General features: G+C 46.9%; 1 protein-coding gene across 1 annotated transcript in view; it reads left to right on the top strand.

The window, feature by feature from the left end:
* LOC144821695 (uncharacterized) overlaps window positions 1–26,050 on the top strand; it is a 130,488-nt gene extending 104,438 nt beyond the window's left edge. Inside the window, exons 9-10 of the mRNA XM_078678913.1 lie at window positions 2,677–2,757; window positions 24,398–26,050. Coding sequence (XP_078535039.1) covers window positions 2,677–2,757; window positions 24,398–25,950 — 1,634 coding nt within the window. The 3' untranslated portion in view covers window positions 25,951–26,050. The remainder of the gene's footprint in view (window positions 1–2,676; window positions 2,758–24,397) is intronic.

Raw genomic sequence — 26,050 nt, 5'->3', positions numbered from 1 at the left:
CTCATCACTACTTTGTATGCTTCCCAAAGTGTGCAGCGCGAGTCGACCGACCCCGTGTTCTCGTCAACGTATTGTTGAGTGCGCTCTCTGAGCTCTCTCGGAGGCAAAGGTCCATAGTGGCCCTGCCATCTCAGCCCTGGTTTGTCGCGTTGTCTTATCCTATTCTTGGGACATCACATCATTTATGTCCCCGCCCAATATCATCACCCTGGATGGCATGTCCAATAGTGTTGTGCTTAGTTCAGGGAAAGTATCTGCGCGGAGTCTTGGGTGGATGTATGCAGAGCATACATTTAGGTGACAGCCCTCCCACGTCCCTGCCAGGGCCACAAACCTCCCCAGTGGATCCCGCCAAGCACGACCCGGGATGAACGGTACCATTTTTTTACCAGGATAGTCACCCCCCCAGAGTCTCATGTAAAGCAGACATGTGCTCGAAGAGTGTAGCCAAACCTATTCAGTGCCAGTTAATGGTGGCCTAGCAGTTGTGTCTCCTGAAGTAGAACAAGGTCGGGGGATGTCTGCTTAGGTATTGAAGGACCGTAGTCCGCTTGATCTTGTCACCCAACCCATTAATGTTCCAGGATAGGATTTTCAACGTCCTCACTAGGTGCTCATCCGAATCCAATCCCACCCTGAAGCTGCCCCCCAATGCCTGCCCGCAGTCGTGCATCTTTAGCTGGAACATAAAAAGCTTCAAACATTGCGCATATCGTATAGTGACTATAACAAAAGTCCCTTTCTAACTCTCCCTCCCTGCAGCACTGCACAGTAGGTTTACAACTACCCATTATCCCAATTTGCAGGGCGCCTGTCGCCCATAATGTCCCATTTAAACTAAAGTGAGGCACATGGTCCACCCACCACTCCCCTCCACACCCGGCATCCCTTAATACTATAGCCTGGTAAAACATTTCTATCAAGTCCCTTCACAATACTTGCTTAGGAGTCCTCGGATTCTCGCATGTTTTCTTTAGTGTCCTGCTGATCCTCGATCCATTTGTTAGATAAGGCAGCGTTCTGGGTTGCGTCCGTATTGGGGAGAGCCCCAAAGATCTTTTATCGCTACTCTGATGGTTGCGCTTCGTTACTCACTGTTATCACCTCCCTGAGAGTTTCGCCCCGGGCCACCCTGTCGAGCGCGCTCGCTGCACTCTCTACATTCCCGCAGGCTACGATCTAAAGAACCACTCCCTTGTTAGTGACCAGTTCTGTGAGGATAACCCTGACCAAAGTGATGTAGGAACTAAAACTATTAATGATATATTCTTGTAAAGTGTGCTGACGCTTCAATTCCCTGGAGTGCAGCAGATATAAGTTCAAATCAGATGAACAAATAATCTGTTGCTAGTGAAGGTGGCTTCAGAGATCACTGAGCTGCATCCAAGCGTCCGACCTAAGAAGGCAGAAAGGAATGACTGCTTTGATGAAGAGAAACAGAGCGAGTGTTGTATATTTATTCATGAAGTTTCCATAGCGAAACATTTCCCATGGCCATCAGAATGCTTCACAAAGGAACAAAAATGTATCATACAATAATAAAATAAACAAGCACATCCAGCACTGAGGCAGAAGTAGTAACCCGCAGGATAGAGACAAGAGCAGGAAAACTTGAACGGGGTCGTGTTTCAGGGTAAAACATTCATGCTCAGCTAGTGAAGTTGTCTGACTTACACAAAAGAGCTTTACTTGGTGTTGAGAATCATTACTGCTCCATGGTTAGTTGGTCTGACATTGGGTTATCTTTACAAATGATCCTATCAGGCAGGTAGACTCTTGACCCCTCGCTGCACCAGAGCCCCACTCAGTCCCCTCAGGTATGGCAGCCCCACAGCTCCCCCCACACCAAGGCATTTAACACATTTATTTCAAAATCTACTAAGATATCCATATTGTCCCAAGAAAAGAGGAAATACACCAGTTCAGACACTTACTGCTGCCCTAGAAAAGACAGGTCTTTGCTGAAATCGGCTTGGGACCGATGCAGGTGATGGTACAGTCTAAAGGCAGTAGACATTCTATGTTGTTAGTAAGGAACGTTAAACACAGTGGGCCCGATTCAGAAAGGTAAACTGAGACAAAAGTCTAATATTAGACTTTTGGTTTTCACAAAGGCCATTTACGAGTAGTAAAGTTAGACCTTTGTTCTCAGTTAAACGTACGTTTTGGTCTTAAGTTTATTTCAGACCAAAACTGAGACAAATGTCTAACTTAACACTTTTGGTATTCACAAAGGCCATTAACGAGTGGTAAAGTTAGACTTTTGTCTCAGTTTTGGTCTCAGTTAAACTTAAGACCAAAACTTGGGTTTATCTGAGACAAAGGTGTAACTTTACTACTCATAAATGCCCTTTGTGAATACCAAAAGTCGTAAAGTTAGACTTACCTCTCAGTTTACCTTTGTGAATCGGCCCCAAAAATCTCTCTGTATTCGAACATTTCACTAGAGAAGTGGATGTAATGTTTTTTCAATATCTTCATAGTAAAGCACCATCCTTACTGACTGACAGCAGCACATCCCTCTTCCCCCCCCCCCCCCCCACATGTTGAGGGTGCGGCCGCCCACAAGCAGATCTTGTGATCGGGGCATGCATACACTGAACACATTCTGATGTGTCGTCTGGTTTGATGTGTAGCACTCTTTGCCCGAATAAATACTTGCATGCTCTCCTGCAGAGACATCTTCCAGCGAAGTGGACAGAGGACCAGTACAAGGCCCAGCTACATCTGGAGGTCATGGAGTCTCAGGAGAAGAAGGTATGTTCAGGTCATTCCCATTTTATCACCTCCAACTGTTCCACTGAGTGACTGAAGTATACAAAGAAAAGTGATGGATGAATGCTTGAATTAATCTCAGCCGCTGGTACTCACTCGCTCCACCACATCCCAATCCATCGTTATTCTGCACACCACGCCACCTCAGTTTGCACCCAGCCATATGCAAATCAGGCTTGATCCTGCTCCAATCTGAACAGTCCAGCATGAACTGCCATGCCAGGTCCTCCCTGAACTGGAAGACAAGAGTGGTTTCTCCCATATTTCGGCTCATTAGTCGTGCATAGCTTCGTTCCAGAGGCCAGAGCACACAGGGCCCACGTCTGGAATACCCATCTCCAGCACTACTCCAAGCAGTGGCTATATGTTTGTCCGTGGTGGTGGAGTGTTGGCATCAGCCCAGGCATAGGTTCTCCATGCCATTCAAGACTCGTAATTTTTGCAACAATGGTGTGTCCCAGGAGTCGCACCTTTCTTCAGTAGACTGTCCTGGCTTCAACAGAGTCTATGCTGGGGCTGGTGTCGTAGCGCGTTCTCCTTCACGGGTTTTCAGCAGTCACATTAAGGGGGACTTCTGGAGACATGAGTTGAGAGATCCTTATTGCAGGACTGTGACTGTGTTTATCTTTCCTTGGGGGATAGTTTGCTGGATAGAGGTCTAAACGTTCATCTTAATATTCCACAGGCATTCAAGATGGACGTTTTTTTTTTACTTTTCAGGAAAGCAAGAAGTAAGTATGAAAGCGATGGCTCTTATAGCGAGGTAAACGCCACATTTTGTATAAGCCCTTCTGTGCTTGTTGTACAGCACTGATGTAAAGGTAGCACTTAGGGGCTGATTCTGATGCGGGTTGGAAATGCTTCCCGACTGAATCGGGTTGGAAATGGTTTCCAACCCACTCGGATCGGGACAGTCCGACCGACGGAGTACGATGCATCCGGATGCTTCCCGATACGATTTGGTTGGACTCCCATTGACTTCAGTGGGAGCATATGTTCCTAACCGCATCATAATTGGGCCCTGGGTCGTTCCCGATACGATTTGGAAGGAGCAAATGCTATTAGGAGGCCTTCCTAACCGCATCAGAATCAGGCCCATAGTGTTTGAGTTTATCTATATTTGCCGTGTGGCCTTACAGATGAACTCCTATAATATTGACCTTATTCTTTTGTTAAATCCCTGTTTCCAAAGGCCCTCTCACAGGTATCTTGCCATTGAACCGGAAACTGTCCAAATCTATTGCCTGCTCAAAAACTCCAAACTCAACCCAGATGGGCACAGCAACAACTGCCCATCGCACGCCTTCCTTTCATATGAAATAGTTTTCAAACAGCAGAAGTCAAATAGGACCAAGACAAGTTGTTTCCCTTACCCTACCCTCCTACCCTTCCAGTATGGGTTTCCCTTCACTGTAGTACAAAGTCTGCCTCCTTGCAGCTGGACATGACGTTCTATCACTCGTTGAAGATTGTGGTGTGTGTTCCTTGGTGAAGAGTGACATGTCAGCAGTTTATGATACTGTCGTCACCCAGGTCTTAACTGAAACTCCCATTCCCTCCGGGTCTTCACAGACCCTGTTAAATTGGTTCACCTCTTAGGTTTGGAAGAAAACAGTGTATACAGCTAGAAACTCCACATTTCCACCAATTCCCGTCTCCTGCTGGGTTCCACAATATTCTGTTGTGTGATGTTCTCGCCTATACTTGAAGTCACTGGAAGTACTGCTCAGCCAGCATGCCTTTGCTGGCTACCAATGAGCCGACAGCATCCAAACATATGTTAACGAGCAGTCAGCTAACAACATCCTTGAACACCATCCTGCATGGTTGATATTCAGACCTAGAGATCTGCAATGTATCTAAAACTCTTATGGAGAAGAGTTTTTCCTGCTAAGGAAACCTCAAGCTCCACGTCCATTAGTGCCTGAAGAGTGTGTACGTAGACTGTGCTTGTTTTCCCTGCCTTTCATCCTCTGTTAAACCTGAGGGGTTTCTGGTTGACTCTTCTCTGCCCTTATGGGCCATATCAGGGAAATTGCACCAGAAGCATGGGTTCACCCTAGATCACTGCACGGAATCAAGCCCTTCATTCTTTCCGTCGTCATACATCATACATTGACAGAAGCAACGCAGTTCTTTCTGGTCTCTAAGTATTCAAAGGCACCCGTCAAACCCATTCTTCACCCAGTGAGTGGATTCACCAGGGAGACATCCTTTACAACGCTGTGTTTACACCGCGCGACCTTTACGACGCAGCCATTACAACACAAGTCATTACTACGACTTACGCTGGATGGCACTCTTGCTTAAGGAATAGTTTGATTTTCTATTCCAACACCTTCCCTACTGTTACGTGGGCTAGAGTTGGAATAGAAAATTAAATGAATACACAATCCAGCGCCCTCCAACGCAAGTCGTTGTAACGACTTGCGTTGTGAAAACCGCGTTGTAAAGTATCGCGTTGTACTGACATGTATCCGATTCACCACCCACACATTACCTCCTAGATTGCCTCCACCCTCTGCCAGACATGGTGCATGTCCTGTAAGGCATTCCATTTGAGTAAAGCCAAATATCTTGCCTTTAAACTCGATGTGGCCGTTGTGTGCAGTACTTGGAGCCATCCTACCTTGGCTGTGTATCAGAAAGATTCAAGAACAGCTCTTCTCAACATACGGACCAAGACTCTGCAACAACCTTAATTTGCACCTCAGACTTGCTCATTCGGCATTGCACTACGATAAAGGTCTCATCGCTTTTCAGTCTTCCGACCACCCTATATTGACGCAAACCGACATTCGCTCCCCATTATGATCCTGTGTTTCTTTATTTGTACACACTTATTGACCTGAGCTATCATTGTAAACGTATTTGCATGTCTCTGTTCCTACTAGTTGCTGTGGACTGCGCTCGGCTGCTATCAGGGACTTTTAAATCCCCCGGTTAAATAATACGAGCTAGAAACTTAGTTCTTCCAATGGAGCCCAGTGCCATGTACCTTAATGTGCATTACAACTTTTTTTGTCTGACCTATGGCTTGCGGCCTGTTTCCTGCACATGGTAGCGACTGTTGATATTACCATGGACCTGGTAGGAATATGTGGTTGGTGTAACCCAGGAGTGTTTTTTTGAGGCATATGAGCTGTAGATCGTATACTTGTGCATAGATCGCCATCTGGTGTGGGGCTCGGATGTTTGCACTTTGTTTTTGTCTTTGAAGAAATCTTTGTAGTCACGAGGTAGGTGACTCCTCCTTAGGACGATAGTGCGCATGAGCATCGAATCCATCTCCAGATTGGTTTTTTCTGCCATTGGGTTCGGATGTGATTTGCTGCGCTCCGGGTCGATATCGGTTTTGAATCTCCCTTCGACGCACAATCCCTCTCCACTCGACGGTCGTCATGATCGCGTTCCTTTTTGACGCTCCTCTTTAAAACAAACTCCTCGATCTTCGACGCGGGCCATTGGGCCTATCCGCGCCGACCACGCCAGCAGTCAATGGAAAGGACTCCTTTCAAAAAATGCCCTGGGTGTGGTGCTAAGTTCCCACATGCGGACATGCAAAATGCCCAAGCTTCACATCCATGTATCCACACCCATTGTCCAAAGGCAATGCGCTGTGGATGAACTGGTCTGGCAAATTTGCTTACGCTTTTCCACCTCTCTCACTCGTTCCGCTAATGGTTCGGAAGCTCAAACAGCATTCCCTCACCATGATCCTGATTGCTCCACCATGGGCCCGACAGCCATGGTTCACAGCCCTCCTGGAACTATCCGTAGTGACTCTTCAAAAGCTACGCCTCTCACCCAAGAGTCTCACTCAGAACCATGGAGATATAAGGCATCCAGATCCCTGTCAACTCAACATTGCGATCTGGCTCCTGAAGTCTTAGAGTTTGGCTACTTCAATCTCCCGCCAGACTGCATGAACATCATTAAAGAGGCTAGATGTTCTACCACCAGAGCTTGCTATGCCGCAAAGTGGAAAAGATCTGTAATTCACTGTACAAATAACAAAATCAATCCACTGGATGCTTCTATTTAAAACATTATCTGTTACCTTTTGCATCTACAACAATGTAACCTGGCGTATGCATCCATTAGACTACATCTTGCGGCAATAGCAGCCTATCTCCAAAACAGGTAACACTTGTCTTTCTTTAGGGTATCAGCTATCAAAGCATTTATGGAAGGAATTAAAAGAATAATTCCACCTAGAGTTCCACCCTCTACAGTAAGGAACTTAAATATTGTCCTTACCAGACTCATGGGTCTCCCATTTTAACCTCTGTATAAATGCGAACTACAGTTCCTCACCTGGAAAGTAGTTTTCCTAGTTCCTATCTCCTCTCTTAGAAGAGTTAGTGAACTCCAGGCATTAACCATACAAAAACCATTTCTGCAAATCCATCACAACAAAGTGGTTCTTAGGACTAACCCAAAATTTATAGCTAAGGTTGTGTCTGCTTTCCACCTTGACCAGTCTGTAGAACTCCCAGTGTTTTTCCCTCTACCAGACTTAGTAGCAGAACGAGCTCTTCACATGCTAGACGTGACAAGAGCGATGCTTTACTACATTGAAAGAACAAAATCTTTTAGAAAGACTTAATATCTCTTTGCGGCTTTCTCCCCAGCTCATTAGGGCAATCCTATCTCAAAAACAGGAATTACAAGGTGGATTGTTAAATGCATCCAACTATGCTATATCAAAGCCAAACGCACACTAACCTTTCCCCCTAGAGCTCGTTCCACACAAAAACTAGGGGCTTCTATGGCATTCTTAGGAAACATTCCCCTAGATGACATCTGCAAAGCAGCAACTTGGTCTGCACCACACACGTTCACAAAACACTATTGTGTAACAGGCAAGCAAAACAACAAGCTAATCTGGGCCAGGTTGTATTAAGAACACTTTTTCAAACCACTGCAACAGATACAGGTAGCCACCGCTAAGAGGATAGCCGCTGTATAGTCTATGCACAAGTCTATGATCTACAGCTCATATGCCTTGAACGGAAAATGCTACTTACCAGTGTGCTTCTGTTCTTGACATTTAGAGCTGTAGGTTCATGTATGCCCAGCCGCCACCCCTGATACCTCTATCTGTTCCAGTAATATCTTACTTTGATACATCACACATGGACATCCCTTTGCTATTTCTTACTAACTCCATCATAACCTCCATGGCAAAACAATCTGGAGATAGAGTAGATGGCCATGCGCACTATCGTCCTAAGGAGGAGTCACCCTACCTCGTGACTACAAAGACTTCTTCCAAGACAAAAACAAAGTGCAAACATCCGGGCCCAAACCAGATGGCGATCAATGCTCAAGTATACGAATCTACAGCTCTACATGCCAAGAATAGATGCAAACTGGTAAGTAGCATTTTACTTTCCCAGGTACTTTCCTCTTTGTCCTGGGGTCTCCCTTGGATGACTGTGCTGATTGGAGTGAGACGTTAAGCAGATGAATCTCCACTCACTGGGCCCCATCATCTGTGTCTTTCATTTTGTTCTTCTTGGCCCTGGGCCTGTGGTGAGGGATGGTGGTGCTGCATGTGTAGTCTGTGTGTGTTGGTGTACGTGTGCACATGGCTCCATAAGTAAGGATGGTGGTGCTGCATGTGTGGTTTGTGTGTGTGTGTGTTGGTGTACGTGTGCACATGGCTCCATAAGTAAGGATGGTGGTGCTGCATGTGTGGTGTGTGTGTGTGTGTTGGTGTACGTGTGCACATGGCTCCATAAGTAAGGATGGTGGTGCTGCATGTGTGGTGTGTGTGTGTGTGTTGGTGTACGTGTGCACATGGCTCCATAAGTAAGGATGGTGGTGCTGCATGTGTGGTTTGTGTGTGTGTGTGTTGGTGTACGTGTGCACGTGGCTCCATAAGTAAGGATGGTGGTGCTGCATGTGTGGTGTGTGTGTGTGTGCTGGTGTACTTGTGCACATGGCTCCATAAGTAAGGATGGTGGTGCTGCATGTGTGGTTTGTGTGTGTGTTGGTGTACGTGTGCACATGGCTCCATAAGTAAGGATGGTGGTGCTGCATGTGTGGTTTGTGTGTGTGTTGGTGTACGTGTGCACATGGCTCCATAAGTAAGGATGGTGGTGCTGCATGTGTGGTTTGTGTGTGTGTGTTGGTGTACGTGTGCACATGGCTCCATAAGTAAGGATGGTGGTGCTGCATGTGTGGTTTGTGTGTGTGTGTTGGTGTACATGTGCACATGGCTCCATAACTAAGGATGGTGGTGCTGCATGTGTGGTTTGTGTGTGTGTTGGTGTACGTGTGCACATGGCTCCATAAGTAAGGATGGTGGTGCTGCATGTGTGGTTTGTGTGTGTGTGTGTGTTGGTGTACGTGTGCACATGGCTCCATAAGTAAGGATGGTGGTGCTGCATGTGTGGTTTGTGTGTGTGTGTGTTGGTGTACGTGTGCACATGGCTCCATAAGTAAGGATGGTGGTGCTGCATGTGTGGTGTGTGTGTGTGTGTTGGTGTACGTGTGCACATGGCTCCATAAGTAAGGATGGTGGTGCTGCATGTGTGGTTGGTGTGTGTGTGTGTTGGTGTACGTGTGCACGTGGCTCCATCAGTAAGGATGGTGGTGCTGCATGTGTGGTTTGTGTGTGTGTTGGTGTACGTGTGCACGTGGCTCCATCAGTAAGGATGGTGGTGCTGCATGTGTGGTTTGTGTGTGTGTGTGTTGGTGTACGTATGCACGTGGCTCCATCAGTAAGGATGGTGGTGCTGCATGTGTGGTTTGTGTGTGTGTTGGTGTACACGTGCACATGGCTCCATAAGTAAGGATGGTGGTGCTGCATGTGTGGTTTGTGTATGTGTTGGTGTACGTGTGCACATGGCTCCATAAGTAAGGATGGTGGTGCTGCATGTGTGGTTTGTGTGTGTGTTGGTGTACGTGTGCACATGGCTCCATAAGTAAGGATGGTGGTGCTGCATGTGTGGTTTGTGTGTGTGTTGGTGTACGTGTGCACATGGCTCCATAAGTAAGGATGGTGGTGCTGCATGTGTGGTGTGTGTGTGTGTGTGTTGGTGTACGTGTGCACATGGCTCCATAAGTAAGGATGGTGGTGCTGCATGTGTGGTTTGTGTGTGTGTGTGTTGGTGTACGTGTGCACGTGGCTCCATCAGTAAGGATGGTGGTGCTGCATGTGTGGTTTGTGTGTGTGTGTGTTGGTGTACGTGTGCACATGGCTCCATAAGTAAGGATGGTGGTGCTGCATGTGTGGTTTGTGTGTGTGTGTGTTGGTGTACGTGTGCACATGGCTCCATAAGTAAGGATGGTGGTGCTGCATGTGTGGTGTGTGTGTGTGTGTTGGTGTACGTGTGCACATGGCTCCATAAGTAAGGATGGTGGTGCTGCATGTGTGGTTTGTGTGTGTGTTGATGTACGTGTGCACGTGGCTCCATCAGTAAGGATGGTGGTGCTGCATGTGTGGTTTGTGTGTGTGTGTGTTGGTGTACGTGTGCACGTGGCTCCATCAGTAAGGATGGTGGTGCTGCATGTGTGGTTTGTGTGTGTGTTGGTGTACACGTGCACATGGCTCCATAAGTAAGGATGGTGGTGCTGCATGTGTGGTTTGTGTGTGTGTGTTGGTGTACGTGTGCACGTGGCTCCATAAGTAAGGATGGTGGTGCTGCATGTGTGGTGTGTGTGTGTGTGCTGGTGTACTTGTGCACATGGCTCCATAAGTAAGGATGGTGGTGCTGCATGTGTGGTTTGTGTGTGTGTTGGTGTACGTGTGCACATGGCTGCATAAGTAAGGATGGTGGTGCTGCATGTGTGGTTTGTGTGTGTGTTGGTGTACGTGTGCACATGGCTCCATAAGTAAGGATGGTGGTGCTGCATGTGTGGTGTGTGTGTGTGTGTTGGTGTACGTGTGCACATGGCTCCATAAGTAAGGATGGTGGTGCTGCATGTGTGGTTTGTGTGTGTGTGTTGGTGTACATGTGCACATGGCTCCATAACTAAGGATGGTGGTGCTGCATGTGTGGTTTGTGTGTGTGTTGGTGTACGTGTGCACATGGCTCCATAAGTAAGGATGGTGGTGCTGCATGTGTGGTTTGTGTGTGTGTGTGTTGGTGTACGTGTGCACATGGCTCCATAAGTAAGGATGGTGGTGCTGCATGTGTGGTTTGTGTGTGTGTGTGTTGGTGTACGTGTGCACATGGCTCCATAAGTAAGGATGGTGGTGCTGCATGTGTGGTGTGTGTGTGTGTGTTGGTGTACGTGTGCACATGGCTCCATAAGTAAGGATGGTGGTGCTGCATGTGTGGTTTGTGTGTGTGTGTGTTGGTGTACGTGTGCACGTGGCTCCATCAGTAAGGATGGTGGTGCTGCATGTGTGGTTTGTGTGTGTGTTGGTGTACGTGTGCACGTGGCTCCATCAGTAAGGATGGTGGTGCTGCATGTGTGGTTTGTTTGTGTGTGTGTGTGTGTTGGTGTACGTGTGCACGTGGCTCCATCAGTAAGGATGGTGGTGCTGCATGTGTGGTTTGTGTGTGTGTTGGTGTACACGTGCACATGGCTCCATAAGTAAGGATGGTGGTGCTGCATGTGTGGTTTGTGTATGTGTTGGTGTACGTGTGCACATGGCTCCATAAGTAAGGATGGTGGTGCTGCATGTGTGGTTTGTGTGTGTGTTGGTGTACGTGTGCACATGGCTCCATAAGTAAGGATGGTGGTGCTGCATGTGTGGTTTGTGTGTGTGTTGGTGTACACGTGCACATGGCTCCATAAGTAAGGATGGTGGTGCTGCATGTGTGGTTTGTGTGTGTGTTGGTGTACGTGTGCACGTGGCTCCATCAGTAAGGATGGTGGTGCTGCATGTGTGGTTTGTGTGTGTGTGTGTTGGTGTACGTGTGCACGTGGCTCCATCAGTAAGGATGGTGGTGCTGCATGTGTGGTTTGTGTGTGTGTTGGTGTACACGTGCACATGGCTCCATAAGTAAGGATGGTGGTGCTGCATGTGTGGTTTGTGTGTGTGTGTGTTGGTGTACGTGTGCACGTGGCTCCATCAGTAAGGATGGTGGTGCTGCATGTGTGGTTTGTGTGTGTGTTGGTGTACACGTGCACATGGCTCCATAAGTAAGGATGGTGGTGCTGCATGTGTGGTTTGTGTGTGTGTTGGTGTACACGTGCACATGGCTCCATAAGTAAGGATGGTGGTGCTGCATGTGTGGTTTGTGTGTGTGTTGGTGTACACGTGCACATGGCTCCATAAGTAAGGATGGTGGTGCTGCATGTGTGGTTTGTGTGTGTGTTGGTGTACATGTGCATGTGGCTCCATAAGTAAGGATGGTGGTGCTGCATGTGTGGTTTGTGTGTGTGTGTTGGTGTACGCGCGCACGTGGCTCCATAAGTAAGGATGGTGGTGTTGCATGTGTGGTTTGTGTGTGTGTTGGTGTATGCGTGCACATGGCTCCATAAGTAAGGATGGTGGTGCTGCATGTGTGGTTTGTTTGTGTGTGTGTGTGTGTTGGTGTACGTGTGCACGTGGCTCCATCAGTAAGGATGGTGGTGCTGCATGTGTGGTTTGTGTGTGTGTTGGTGTACACGTGCACATGGCTCCATAAGTAAGGATGGTGGTGCTGCATGTGTGGTTTGTGTATGTGTTGGTGTACGTGTGCACATGGCTCCATAAGTAAGGATGGTGGTGCTGCATGTGTGGTTTGTGTGTGTGTTGGTGTACGTGTGCACATGGCTCCATAAGTAAGGATGGTGGTGCTGCATGTGTGGTTTGTGTGTGTGTTGGTGTACACGTGCACATGGCTCCATAAGTAAGGATGGTGGTGCTGCATGTGTGGTTTGTGTGTGTGTTGGTGTACGTGTGCACGTGGCTCCATCAGTAAGGATGGTGGTGCTGCATGTGTGGTTTGTGTGTGTGTGTGTTGGTGTACGTGTGCACGTGGCTCCATCAGTAAGGATGGTGGTGCTGCATGTGTGGTTTGTGTGTGTGTTGGTGTACACGTGCACATGGCTCCATAAGTAAGGATGGTGGTGCTGCATGTGTGGTTTGTGTGTGTGTGTGTTGGTGTACGTGTGCACGTGGCTCCATCAGTAAGGATGGTGGTGCTGCATGTGTGGTTTGTGTGTGTGTTGGTGTACACGTGCACATGGCTCCATAAGTAAGGATGGTGGTGCTGCATGTGTGGTTTGTGTGTGTGTTGGTGTACACGTGCACATGGCTCCATAAGTAAGGATGGTGGTGCTGCATGTGTGGTTTGTGTGTGTGTTGGTGTACACGTGCACATGGCTCCATAAGTAAGGATGGTGGTGCTGCATGTGTGGTTTGTGTGTGTGTTGGTGTACATGTGCATGTGGCTCCATAAGTAAGGATGGTGGTGCTGCATGTGTGGTTTGTGTGTGTGTGTTGGTGTACGCGCGCACGTGGCTCCATAAGTAAGGATGGTGGTGTTGCATGTGTGGTTTGTGTGTGTGTTGGTGTATGCGTGCACATGGCTCCATAAGTAAGGATGGTGGTGGTGCATGTGTGGTTTGTGTGTGTGTGTTGGTGTACGCGCGCACGTGGCTCCATAAGTAAGGATGGTGGTGTTGCATGTGTGGTTTGTGTGTGTGTTGGTGTATGCGTGCACATGGCTCCATAAGTAAGGATGGTGGTGCTGCATGTGTGGTTTGTGTGTGTGTTGGTGTACATGTGCATGTGGCTCCATAAGTAAGGATGGTGGTGTTGAATGTGTTTTTGTTTTTAAACCTGATGCTGCTGTGGCTTGTGTGTTCCTTTGAATTTTAATTGGTTCTGTAGTTTGCATTTCATATGTGTTTACTCTCTGTACATAAAATAACCACATTTCAGTGACTCTGTTTTGCAAACTAAATAGCTCTGGGGGTATTTCTTTTTGGGGTTGTGCGTTAGTTAAACATGCTTTTCGAACAATTCAGATTTTTCAGGTGTGAGGTTCAGCTCATGTTTATGTAAAGCCGAGTGATTCGCTTTTGTGCACTCCATTGTTTTTCTTCGGTGTCCATATACAGGCAGCTGAGTTCATCTGGACAAACAGTTTTTCCTTTTTTTTGGGACAAAGACAGTGATTGGCATCTGCCTCGCTTGCTCAATGTGATGTTACTGTGAAATGTGACCATGTCTAATTTGAAAAATCTCTAATAGTGAAACTGTGGCAAGGGTACTTCAGGTATTCCAAGAGCCGGAGGTTGAATGTAGAAGTCGGTTTGATAAGGCCCCATCCACTCTTGGCAGCCGCTGCTAAGTGTCTCCCTGACAAGACCGCACCCCACTTTCCAAAGGACTTCACCAACGTCCACATGTAGTGCCGTGCCCTCTCACACATTGATGGGGCAGTCTTTAACAGAGTAGAAATGGATATTACACCCCCTCCTAATGTCAACATTGTAAGTTCCAATCCACAGACATTTCAAAGAAAGATAAAACATTCACAGATAGACAGTATTTACATCTTAAAAATCCACAAAAGTTTACACAATACTGATAATTAATAAAATCTCTTAAATAAGCCAGGGCTGAATCTTCCTGTTGGATCTCCTGACAGAGGTGGGGTGTCCTGCTCTTCAGTCAGGTCACAATTGTCAGGCTCGCACCGAACCAGATTTCCCCTGAACACAACCACCCGATTAAGATTCCAAATTGTAGAATCCTCTGTGTAAGAAGTACCGAGGCATAGTAAGGTGAAGAAAGTGCTTTATTGTAAGAGAACAGTCAGGTACAACTTCTCGCCTGCTCCACTCTGTAACTGCCCCACCACCCCAACATTCTGGAACCAGTGGCAGCCAGTCACCTAGGAACCAGTGGCTAGGATACCACACTCTGTCTTGACTACATTGGTAAAATGCTTAACAACTCCCAAGGGTTTTGACATTCCTGCACCCCCCTTGCTGTACTGGCTTTTCGATCGGCACCCAATCGCTCCCTTTAACTTCTGTTTTCTTAACAGATTTTCATTTGGGCTTTGGCCTCACACTAATCTAAATATGTGTGCAGGGGCCTAGGCCTGATAATATGAGGTCCTAGACTTGTCCTGTGACCTGAAGAGGCACAATAAGCATAACCTCGTTGTGGGCGATGGACAACCACTCCCTGTACTGGATGTAACCCAGAGAACGGTGGAGGCAGCGTACCATGTTTTTAGAATAAATCAATAGCATAACCACACCTTTTTAGGTCTCGGCTAGCCGCGCGAAGCGCGTCTCCGCCGAGAACCTTTTGTCGGCATGTGTGCTTCCCAGGAGACAATCCTGGCCGCGCGCATCGCCTTGGAGGCGATTTGAAACTGGCACGTGCCGACTGGCACGCGCCTCGCTCGGCCTGGCTGTCTCCTGGGAAGCGCAAACATACCCAGGCACACCTCCCCCTGCACGCATGCGGCCACACACACACGAGCGCACATACACGCACGCAGACAGAGACACTCCCCCCGCCGTCGCACACAGAGACACACACACAGGAGCGCACATGCACGCACACATACAGAGACACCCCCGCCGTCGCACACATACACACACACACGCGCACACACACTCACACACATGAGCGCCCCCCAAGGCCCACTTACCGCCAATCCGGTGTTCTGTCGCCTCCGCGGGGCTCTCCCTCAGGCATGGGAGCCCCGCGTCACGCACTGCTCTTCGGACCAGGAACTCCGTGGGCGCTGGCTACGCGCACAAGACGGAAGTCCCGCCCCCACGCTAGGTTTCGTTTTGGAATGCGCGCGCAGATATTGCAGTCATCTCGCCTGATCCCCAACAGAAACCGACAGCGCAGGGGTTAATCGCAAGCTTTATTTTATGTACAAATAGTTCCTTCCTGCTGGCGCTTTACCAGAAGCCTGCCTCATAAAAGCATTGGAATTAGTAAGGATTTCTAAGCACGGTCTACCCAAATCATTTAAAAGTTGGCTCAAAAGAAAACACGGCACATGTTTACAAAGAGCAAAAAAAGAAAGGGAAAGAGCGATTTAAAACCGGAAAATATGTGGAATGCAGCAGTGTATTCAATACCCTCTCGTCATGCTTACTCGGCCTTCCCACTTCAGTCAATAATGAAATACCCCGGTCCTATAGACTTTGATAAACATAAACAGCAATTCCCTACAAGTTGCAGGATATGAACAGTGCATTAACCACCCAGAGCTATCCACTTTATCGCTATTTATGATGCCCCGAGCTTGCTAAACCTGGACACCAGATGTTTTCCAAGAGAAATACTTTGCATAACTTGATTGAGCACCATATTGTCTCTCACTGCCACTGGACAAGAAAGGCTGATGCAGAGTCACTGGTGAGAGCCCATGTGAGTTAATTCAGCTAATAATTTATATTATTACATGCTTCTTATACGTACTATACTAAATGTATTCTTGTTTAAAATGCCATCGCTGGTGTCTGCATTTCTAAGAGGACGGCCGTATAGACTGCCTGTCATTGTAAGAGAACATGAGTAGATTGTTCTAGCATTTTAAAGAGTCACAGAATAGTTTATGCTTGTATTTCAGACAAATCACTGTAATGATCTTCGATTGCAGTTCAGAGAGAGAGAGAACTCGAATAGATTGCGCCTGCATTTTAGAGACGTCGAATAAACCATGCTTGCATTTTAGAGGGCGAAACTGCAATACTGAATACTTCACAAAAGGCACTGTCAAAGCTACTGCCCGCATATTAGAGGATGCGTTGCTTGACAGTGACTTTCAATATTGGAGAGGAAACCGCAAGAGTGTGCCTGCATTCCAGAAAGAGGACTTTAATAGATGGTGCATGTTTTTGACTAAGAAGAAGAGTGCTGTAGGCGATGCCAGCATGTCGCAAGGGATGGCCAGATAGCGCACATTTGATAGATCCCCTCATTGGAATTATCGCATTTCAAGAGCGCTTAACAACTGCGCCCTTCTTTTGCCTGCGTTTCAAAGAACACTGCAGTTTAAGAAATACCGGCACAGTATAAGAGACACAGGAGCCGAATGGAAAGTTGGTAAGCAGTTTGTTTCCCAGTTTCAAAGCGGTGCGCCTGTCCTGTTACCGGTATCGAGGCAGCTCGTGCAGGAGGTTCTGAGACCCCCAGTCACAAGAGCGCTCTTCAGATGGCAGCCTGGCGCCTCCCGACAGCCCGGCTTTTAATTGTTTTAAAAACCCTGAGAGTGTGACAGTATCTCATATCTAAAAATCCCAATTGTGGTGAAACTGGGGGGAAATGTTTTTTAAAGTCCCACAATTGGGTCAAAGTAATATAGCAAACTAGAAATTTAGTATACACAAACATCTGGTAATTTCAGTATCGGGTGAGATGTGTCTACTTTTAGGTGTTGAAACTCTGTCTGATTTGATTGCTGTGTTTTGGTTGGATGCCTAATGGCCCTTTCCTACTGCCACGTAGATTAAGTAAATTGACTTTGAAAGGGCCATAATGAATTGTGTGCTTGTCTCTTTAAGAAGTAATAATAATCACTCTGTGTACTCTGAAGCATTGCACATGTATATACATACTTTAGCCAGTCCAGGCCACAGAGTACTGCACATGTATGCACACCCCCTTCACTAATGCACCTGTGTGTATATACCCTTCATACCACACCTTAGTGTACGTATCACTACTGCACATGTACACATACACCATCCATTCCAGACCTCAGTGTACTCTGAAGCATTGCACATGTATACACATACACCAGTCACTCCAGGCCTCAATCTACTCTGCAGTACTGCACATGTACAAATACACCACCCACTTCTGGCCTGTGCACAATGCATTCCTGCACATGCATGCATACACCCTCCATAACACGCCTTAGTGTATGTATCACTACTACACATGTACACATTCACCATCTACTCCAGGCCTAGTGTACTCTGCACTTCTGCACATATATGTACATATACCATCCACTCCACGCCTCAAGGTACTCTACATTACGGAACATGTATGCAGATATATCACTCACTTCTAGCCTCAGTATAATCTGCAGTACTGCACATGTATGCACATATACCATCCACTCCATGCCACTGTGTACTCTGCAGTACTACACGTGTACACAGTTATGCACATGTCCCAGCCACATCATCCACTCTAGTCATTTGTACTCTCCACCACTGCACATGTATGTACATGTCCTGGTTTGTGTATTGTGCACTCTTGCACATGTATGCTCATATCCCATCCACTCCAGGCCACACTGTAAGCAATAGGTCTTGCATTATTAAAGTTTGAGCTATTGGCATTGTAACTGACAAAGCATTTTATTAATTTGCTTTTAAAACCTGCAATAGGTGCATAAACACGCACTTTGAACGTATAGTCCTTGCTAATGAGCAAGGCTGGCAGTAAAAGAGACTGCCAGCCTTGCTTCTCATAAGCATGGACTATAAGTACAAAGTGCTTGTTTACGCACCAATGCAAAAGAATAAAAGACATTGTCATTTACAATGCCAATAGCTCAAACTTTAATAATCCGAGACCTATTGCATTGTAAATGCTTGTTATGTGTGTAGCTGGTATTGAGGCCTATTGATGGTCTTGTATAAGGTTCCGCTAGTACGTACATTCTCTGACCCTTGCTCTGACATCCCCGTTGCATGTGTTGTGCATGGAATACATCCATGATTTTAAGTTGTTTAAGAGGGAGCCTGAGTAATGGAGACCACATGGATTCATTTTGGATGTCTTTGGTCTAGTCTAGCCCCAGAAAGAGGGTGAGGACTGCGCTCCCAAACAGTAGAAGTGTATCATCTGCATTCCTGTAACTGGGGGAGCAGGTTCAGACCCTGAACTGAGGAGGATGGAGACAGGACTACCTTCAGAAATTCCATGAGAAGTCTTGTGAGCAAGGAGCTGCTGATCAGTGTCCTTAGCTCAGGTATTTGATGAATGTAAGGGTTAGGGGCGGGAAGCGGACTCAGTCGTGAGAGAAGAGGACGTTTTTAGGAGAAGCCTGCCCTTTTGTCCCCGAGTACTCCTTTAGTTAGACTGATGACAGCCAGCTGCATACATCCCGCACATCTTTGCTTCTATTGTGGGGGCTCCAGGTTGGAGACCGCCCCAGGGCTTCGTGCTGTGAGAAGCATCACCCTGCACAAATGCTGTCCATGGAGATGGCCTGAGTAGGACACGTGAAAGGAGAACCACCCCAACCCGGTTCTTCAGCCTGAGATCCACATACCCTGTCTAGAAGTTGTGTGTAAAAGTGGAAACAAAACCACCCTCCTTGTTACTGTTCCAAGTCGTTTATGTCCAAGGAACCACAGAGTACTCCGAGGACTGCTGTGCTGTCTGGTCTGGTGTTTGCCTCATAGCCAGCCTCCCAGAGGCGAGGGGCATCCCTTGAAGCCTGTCATTTCTACTCGAGGAGCTCTGAATCTGTCCTGAAGCACGTAGAAGCCAGCCTGCGTGCTGAGAGAGGGAAGAAGTCTGCCTGGCCCTGAAGCAGGGGAGAATGTCCAGGTGGAGAGAATCCGAGATGAGTGTGGCATCTCCAGCGAGAGCTGAGCACCCAAGAGCAAGCGAGGACCAGAACCCGCTCCTGCAACAGGAGAGGCGTCTTTTAAAACTGGAGCTGTCGCTCTTCAACATTACAACACGTGGAGATCTCAGATGGTTGCTATGAAGTGCTCTTTAAGAGAGGTAACTACTGTCAGCGTGAAAGGTGGGGCAGCCCTTCCTTTCAACTCTTCCTTTTTATTTTATTACAGGCTCGTTCTGATGCCAGATGTGGTTCTCATAATAAAATCACACACCGCTCACATAAAGTTACTACAGGTGATCAGGGATGCCTGTGTGCTCCATCGGCCTTCAGACAATGTGAGGGGACTTTGATGCATGACTTCCAAGACGGCGTTATTTCCAGAACTGTTACTTCCTTCATTACCGCCCCCGTGTACCGTGTCGCAATGATCTTTTTTCATGGATGAAATACAGAGAAGGAGAGAAGTATACGTCCGGTGTGATGCATAAAACTAGACTTGAGGTGTCAGGCGACCGACCCTCGCGTTCACCTCCTTTAGCCAGTTCCCCTGCAGGAAGGTAAAGTCGGGAGCATGCAGCTGTGCTCTCAGCATTGGCCTTGTAGGCTGAAGAATGCGGCATACAAAGTGCTGGCGGGTGAAAAGCCAGTTTAGGTATCACTGTAGACATGGGAGCACTAGAAAGCCTCACATATAATGAGGTGTAAAGTGTCCTCCTACTTTACAAGATAAAGGATACTGCGAATAACCTCTGTGAGCAGCGAAGGCATTTGGTCCCCCACCTCGCGCCTCAGTATGGTCACAACATAGTGGTGACTTGCTTATAAATTATAGTGGGGGCTTTCCTCCTGCATGCCTTGAAGTGTTATATGTTTCAATCATTATAACTGCCATTAGAAGCGTAACGTCACTTTTTTGCCATTTTTTTATTGAACTTTCCTACTTGCAGTTTGTGTCTGAATTGTGAGCTCAGTTTCTGACCCCGCAGGCCTTTTTTTGCAGTTATTTTGATTGTGTCTCTGATCTTTTGTCAGTAAGAGAAGGATCTAGGCCCTTCGCCTCGTGCCCTCTGCCTTTCTTCGTTACTACCGGACTAATGCGCAGAGATCTGTGGCCCGGACCGGTCCTCTGCTTGGCTCATAAGGGTCCATATTGAGTGTTAGAATAGGACCCTGCAATATACAGTGTACAAGAGCCCCCGACAGACAGACACACAGGACGGAGACTCAGTAGCATGACCCCTTCCTAAATGTATATTTGGCACAGTCTTCAATTTTCGACTACTTTAATAACAATAATATGCCCCTGGCAATCAAATACACAATAATGTGGTTGAACCAGGAGTGCTGTCATACTCTTTTTCAGAATCCGAACACACGAGAGCCCGCTACAGTGACATGAAAATAAAACAGATGATATTTCTTTTGGTCTGAGGCATAGATCAACTCTCAAAAACATTGTTTCTCCTGTTTTTTTAATTCAGGTACTTCGATTGTTACTGAAATTGTAAACATTGTGATTCTTGCTGATATGACACACCGACCTCGGTTTGCAGCTGGTGTAAGACCCTACTTCTTCAAAGTACCCGCTGACTTGTATTGTGCCAGCAACATGAAGCTGACGTGTTACATGCACGTTGATTCCATCTAATGGTGCTCTTTGGGTTAACCTTGCGGGCTCTGCTGTCCTGTGCTTTGTTTTAGCTTCAAGAATCCCTCCTAGTTATTCAAAGGTCAAGGTAAGCTAAACTGAACTTTACTGCTCGATCCTAGGTAGAACCAGGCGCCGCGGTCATCCAGTCACTGTGCCTCTGTGGAAGGTATAACCACCAAAGCCCCAGGGAAGACCTGGGGAAGAGAACCAGAGGCACGGGGTACTAGGAGCAGGCAGCCTCCAACATATAATGTTCAGCACAAGTAGGGCCGCTCCCAGTTAAGAGACCGAGGTGCTGCAGTGTTAATTTGTGAGTGCAGGCATCTCACAAAAAGTGAAGGACTGGTCTCACACACCACCTGGTGTCATGCTTCATCATAGACCAGTTGTCGCCCTCTAAAAACTTGGTTTGATAGAGGGAGGCCGGGCATACACCTGACGACAGGGATGCACTTCTAAACTAAGTGGGGGCCCTTAAAGACAAAAGAGAGATGAAAAGACCATTATCGATGTCAAATCAACTTTAATATAAGTGGCATCTATATGGTAATTAAAATAAGTGATCAGTGCGTTGGGGATTCTATTGTCTCCCCACCGTTGTCGGAGGGATCCCAGGACCATGGGGCCAGTTTCTCAAAGGATCACAGATTTGATAGGTTCCACATTTGAGAATCTCTGTATTGGCTGCAGTGCTCTTACAATGGTTTGCTAGCATTCAGTGTTGTTACTGGAGGCCAATCGCCTTGTCTTGAGCTGTAGATAGCTTGTAGTATCAGGCCTCGGGGCTCACCTGCCTTTATGCTGCGTGAAGTGAATGGCGGTACAGATATTATGCTTCATCAGTCACTAAAGTGGGAGTCTGTCTAGTCCAAGATGCTTCCTTTGATCTTGATTCCTCCTACTTTGTTCAGTAGAGAGTGGTGATGCTCTGTCAAATGCAGAAGGCGGGTCCAATAACAGTTATGCTGGTGCCCCATTCACAGTGGTTTTAAGATGGTCACAAATAGAGATCAGGGCAGATTTTGTGTTTTTCTGAAGCTTAAACCTGTTTGTTGGCATGATGGTTAATTGTTTTTGAGGAGGATGTTGATGGTGGCTCCTATTTCTAGCAGGTTTCGAAGGAAAGAGCCATTTGGTATTGGCCTTTAGTTATTTGGGTCTGCTTGTGTCATGGTTGTTTTTGGGTCGAAGCCTACTGAAGTTGAAGTAAAAAGTTCTTGATTGAACGCACTGTGACCAAGCGGCTTCCTGGTGCTAGAGTTTAGACTGAGAACCACAGAAGTCAGCCAGGATAAAATCAGCAGGAGTACGCTTGGGAAAACAGGAAAGTCTTGAGTGCCTTGCGAAAGTGTGAGTAGACTGGAATGGATCTAATGGACAGCGGAAGACTGTTCCAGAAGCGAGGGGCTAGTACGGAGAATCTAGTGCCTCCAGTTTTGGACCTGCGAAAACGAGGGATATTAAGAACAGCCTGATTTGAGGAACGGAGGGCACGGCTGGGGGTATAGGGAGTGATGAGGGAGTTGTTGAAGACCGGGGCAGTACGGGCACGGGCCATGAAGGCCAGACATCCCATCTTGAAGAGGGATCTCTGGCAAATGGGGAGCCAATGAAGGGCTTTCAAAAAAGGAGTGATGTGGTGGAACTTAGGGAGGTGGTGAATAAGGCGGGCGGCCTGATTCTGAATAGCCTGAAGACGACGGAGTTCGTAGGCCGGGATGCCCACGTAGAGGCTATTCCCGTAATCAAGATGGGAAAGAATCATGGCCAGAATAATAAGTTTGAGGGCATCAGGGGAAAAAAAACGGGAGATTTTCCGAATGATCCGGAGGGATAAAAAACAGGAGGAAACAACTGAACTAATCTGGGCATGCATGGAGAGGTCCTGACTGACTTTAATGCCCAAGGTCCTTACTGAGGCCGCCGGTGGTGGAGGGGTGCCAAAGATGGAAGGCCAAAAGGCGGCAGACCAAGGGGTGATGGTAGCGCCTGTCAGGACCAACTCCGTCTTGTCCGGATTAAGTTTAAGGTGGTTATGGTTCATCCACTCGGAAATGAAAACAAGAGTAGAGTGAAATTTCGGCAGGGAGTTAGAAGGGGAGGAAAGGTCAAATACCAGCTGGAGGTCATCCGCATAATTGTACACAGAGACCCCTATATCTAAAAGAGAGAGAATAAGGGGGAGGATATAAAGATTAAAAAGAAGAGGGGATAGGGAAGAACCTTGGGGGACCCCACAAGGAACCAGGCGGGTAGAGGCGGTAAAACCGGAAAGATGGACCGCCTGAGTCCGCCTTTTAAGAAAAGAGGCGAGCCAAGAGAGGGCGGTGCCCCGAACGCCTGCTGCGCTGACACGGCCGAGAAGGATGGAATGATCGACCGTGTCAAACGCAGCGGACAAATCAAGGAGCACCAAGGCCTGGGGTAGGTTGGAATCGGCCTTGCTCTTAAGCTCGTCTAGGACGGACAGGACCACTGACTCAGTCGAGTGGACCGGGCGGAATCCCGCTTGGTGGGAGGCCAGGAGATGGTTGTCCTCGATGAAAGTGGAGAGGCTAGTTGTAATATAACTCTCCAAGATCTTCCCTAAATAAGGAAGAAGGGAAATGGGTCTAAAATTAGACGGAATGGAAGGATCTAAACCAGGCTTTTTTAAAATGGGAAGAACAATGGCGGATTTGAAGGATTTAGGAACTAGACCTTGAGAAATAGAGGCATTAAGAAGGGAGAGGGGAAGGTCGGGGCAATTGATGAAGAGCTCTCTCAGAATGCGGGCCGGGTCACAATCAGCCGGGGAACCTGACTTCACTTTCTGGAGTAAAACAAGAAAGGAGTCCATAGAGATATGGAGGAAATGGTCAAGAAAAGAGGAGGGCGTAGAGAGAACAGGAGAAGGAAGTGGCGAAGATGCTGAGGGAATATTGGATTTAATTTTCGCAATCTTCTCTACTGATTGCACATGCGCTGCCTGTCGAGACACAATGAGGCTCATCAAGAACATACGGGGGCTTGGAACCTGTCCATTGCTTACCATTGGTTGGCGTTACTTGTCACACCCACTTTGTCTGTGTTTTATTGGTGTCAGAGTTTTTCAATCTTGTGTTTGTCTCTGCCATGGAGCATTGCATCTTTACATATCTTTTAAATGATTATTTTTGAATTTTCCACTGTTTGCTTTTCAAATTTGTTTTTGTGTTAAACACAAGTGTGTTTGTTTTTGTGCTGTCTCCTTGTACTTCTTGTACTGAGTAGCTCTCCACCATTTCTGGTTCGCCCCTCCAACTCTATGTTCCTCTTACCCGTGTCCTTCTCCCCTCTGTTCATGAATGCTTCAAATCAATATTAAAGATGCAAATATAACTAAATTTATTGCAGTCATTTTTTTGGTCATATTTATGGTTAACATGAACATTTTTGCCATTCCCTCTTTTGATTCGCTTCTTAATCTTTTTATTTCTTCAGCAAATTATCACATAATTGTATTCATTTTTTCATTCACCAGGTGACGAAGTGGAGACGGAGAAAATTAAGGAGAAAGAACCATATGCATGCACTGAATGTGAAAAAACCTTCTGTTATAAGACAAGCCTCCAGCGCCACCAGAAAATTCACACGGGTCCAATTCCTTTAACATGTAGCGAGTGTGGAGAGAGTTTTATGCTTCGAGCACATCTGATACAACATAAGAAGAGCCACACGCCTGAAGCCTCCTTTACCTGCACGCAGTGTGACAAGAGTTTTAAGCTTCGGGGAAATCTTATAACTCATCAGAAAATCCACACGGGAGAGAAGCCTTTCACCTGCAATCTGTGTGGTAAGAGCTTTACTCAGAAGGGAAATCTTTTGACACACCAAAAAGTTCACACCGGAGAGAAGCGATTTACCTGCACTGAGTGTGGAAAAACCTTTACTAAAAAAATACATCTTCAGAGCCACATGGAAAAACATTCAAAAGAGCAAACTTTTGCATGCAGTGAGTGTGGCGAGAACTTTACATCTCAAACAAGAGTGCAGCAGCATCAGAAGACACACCGCACTGGGTCACTTTTTACATGTGCAGAGTGTGGAAAGAGTTTTACTCTGAGAAAGCAATTTTCACAGCATCAGAAAACCCATACAGCTGTGCCGTCCTTTGCTTGCATCGAGTGTGGCAAAACCTTTAGACTTAAGGGAAATCTTTTAACTCATCAGAAAATCCACTCGGGAGAGAGACCCTTTGCATGCACTGTGTGTGCCAAGACTTTTATCCAAAAAGGAAATCTTGAATATCATCTGACATGCCATAGAGGTGAAAAATCATTTAGCTGCTCCCAGTGTGGGAAGAACTTTCGTAAAAAGATAAGTCTTCGATACCATGAGAAGGTCCACACAGGAGAGGAGCTCTTTCCATGCAGTGACTGTGGAAAAAGCTTCACCTCGCAGGCAGGCTTCTTACAGCACCAGAAATTCCACACAGGAGAGGGTCTTCTGACATGTTCAGAGTGTGGTAAGAGTTTTGTTAGTAAGTCCAGACTTGAAGTCCACCAGAGAAGCCATACGGGAGACAGGCCATTTTCATGCACTAATTGTGATAAAAGCTTCACCATTAAGGGAAATCTCATGTATCACCAGAGAATTCACACCGGAGAAAGGCGCTTCTCTTGTTTGCAGTGTGAAAAAAGCTTTGTTTTAAAAGCAAATCTTACAAGTCATCAGAAGGTGCACACAGGAGAGAAGCCCTTCATTTGCACTGAGTGTGGCAAAAGATTTGCTGAGAAGAAAACACTTGTGGTGCACCAAATAATCCACACTGGAGAAAAAAGGTTCAATTGTACCGAGTGTGATAAGCGTTTCACTGAAAAGCAACACCTTGTGCTTCATCTGAAAAGACACCGAGGAGAGAGACCCTTCCTGTGTTCTGTGTGTGGGAAAACGTTTGCTACGAACTCTCGGGTTGTGATTCATCAGAGAATACATGCCAAAGAGACTTGTTTTACATGTCCTTTTTGTGAGGAAAGCTTTTCTGCAAAGCAGCAGCTTCTGAGGCATCAGAAAACTCTCCATGGGCATCACTAAAGTTTGGATAAAATGGCCCAGGGTGAAGAACATATCACTCCCATCTCTGCCTCATAAATCACCCCTTTCTTCATTTGTCACACAACTATATGTACATTGC

The sequence above is a fragment of the Lissotriton helveticus genome, chromosome 2_2 (assembly GCF_964261635.1).
Source record: "Lissotriton helveticus chromosome 2_2, aLisHel1.1, whole genome shotgun sequence".
Lineage (NCBI taxonomy): Eukaryota > Metazoa > Chordata > Amphibia > Caudata > Salamandridae > Lissotriton > Lissotriton helveticus.
The sequence above is the reverse complement of the archived record's forward strand: the minus strand, read 5'-3'. Positions and strand labels throughout refer to the sequence as shown.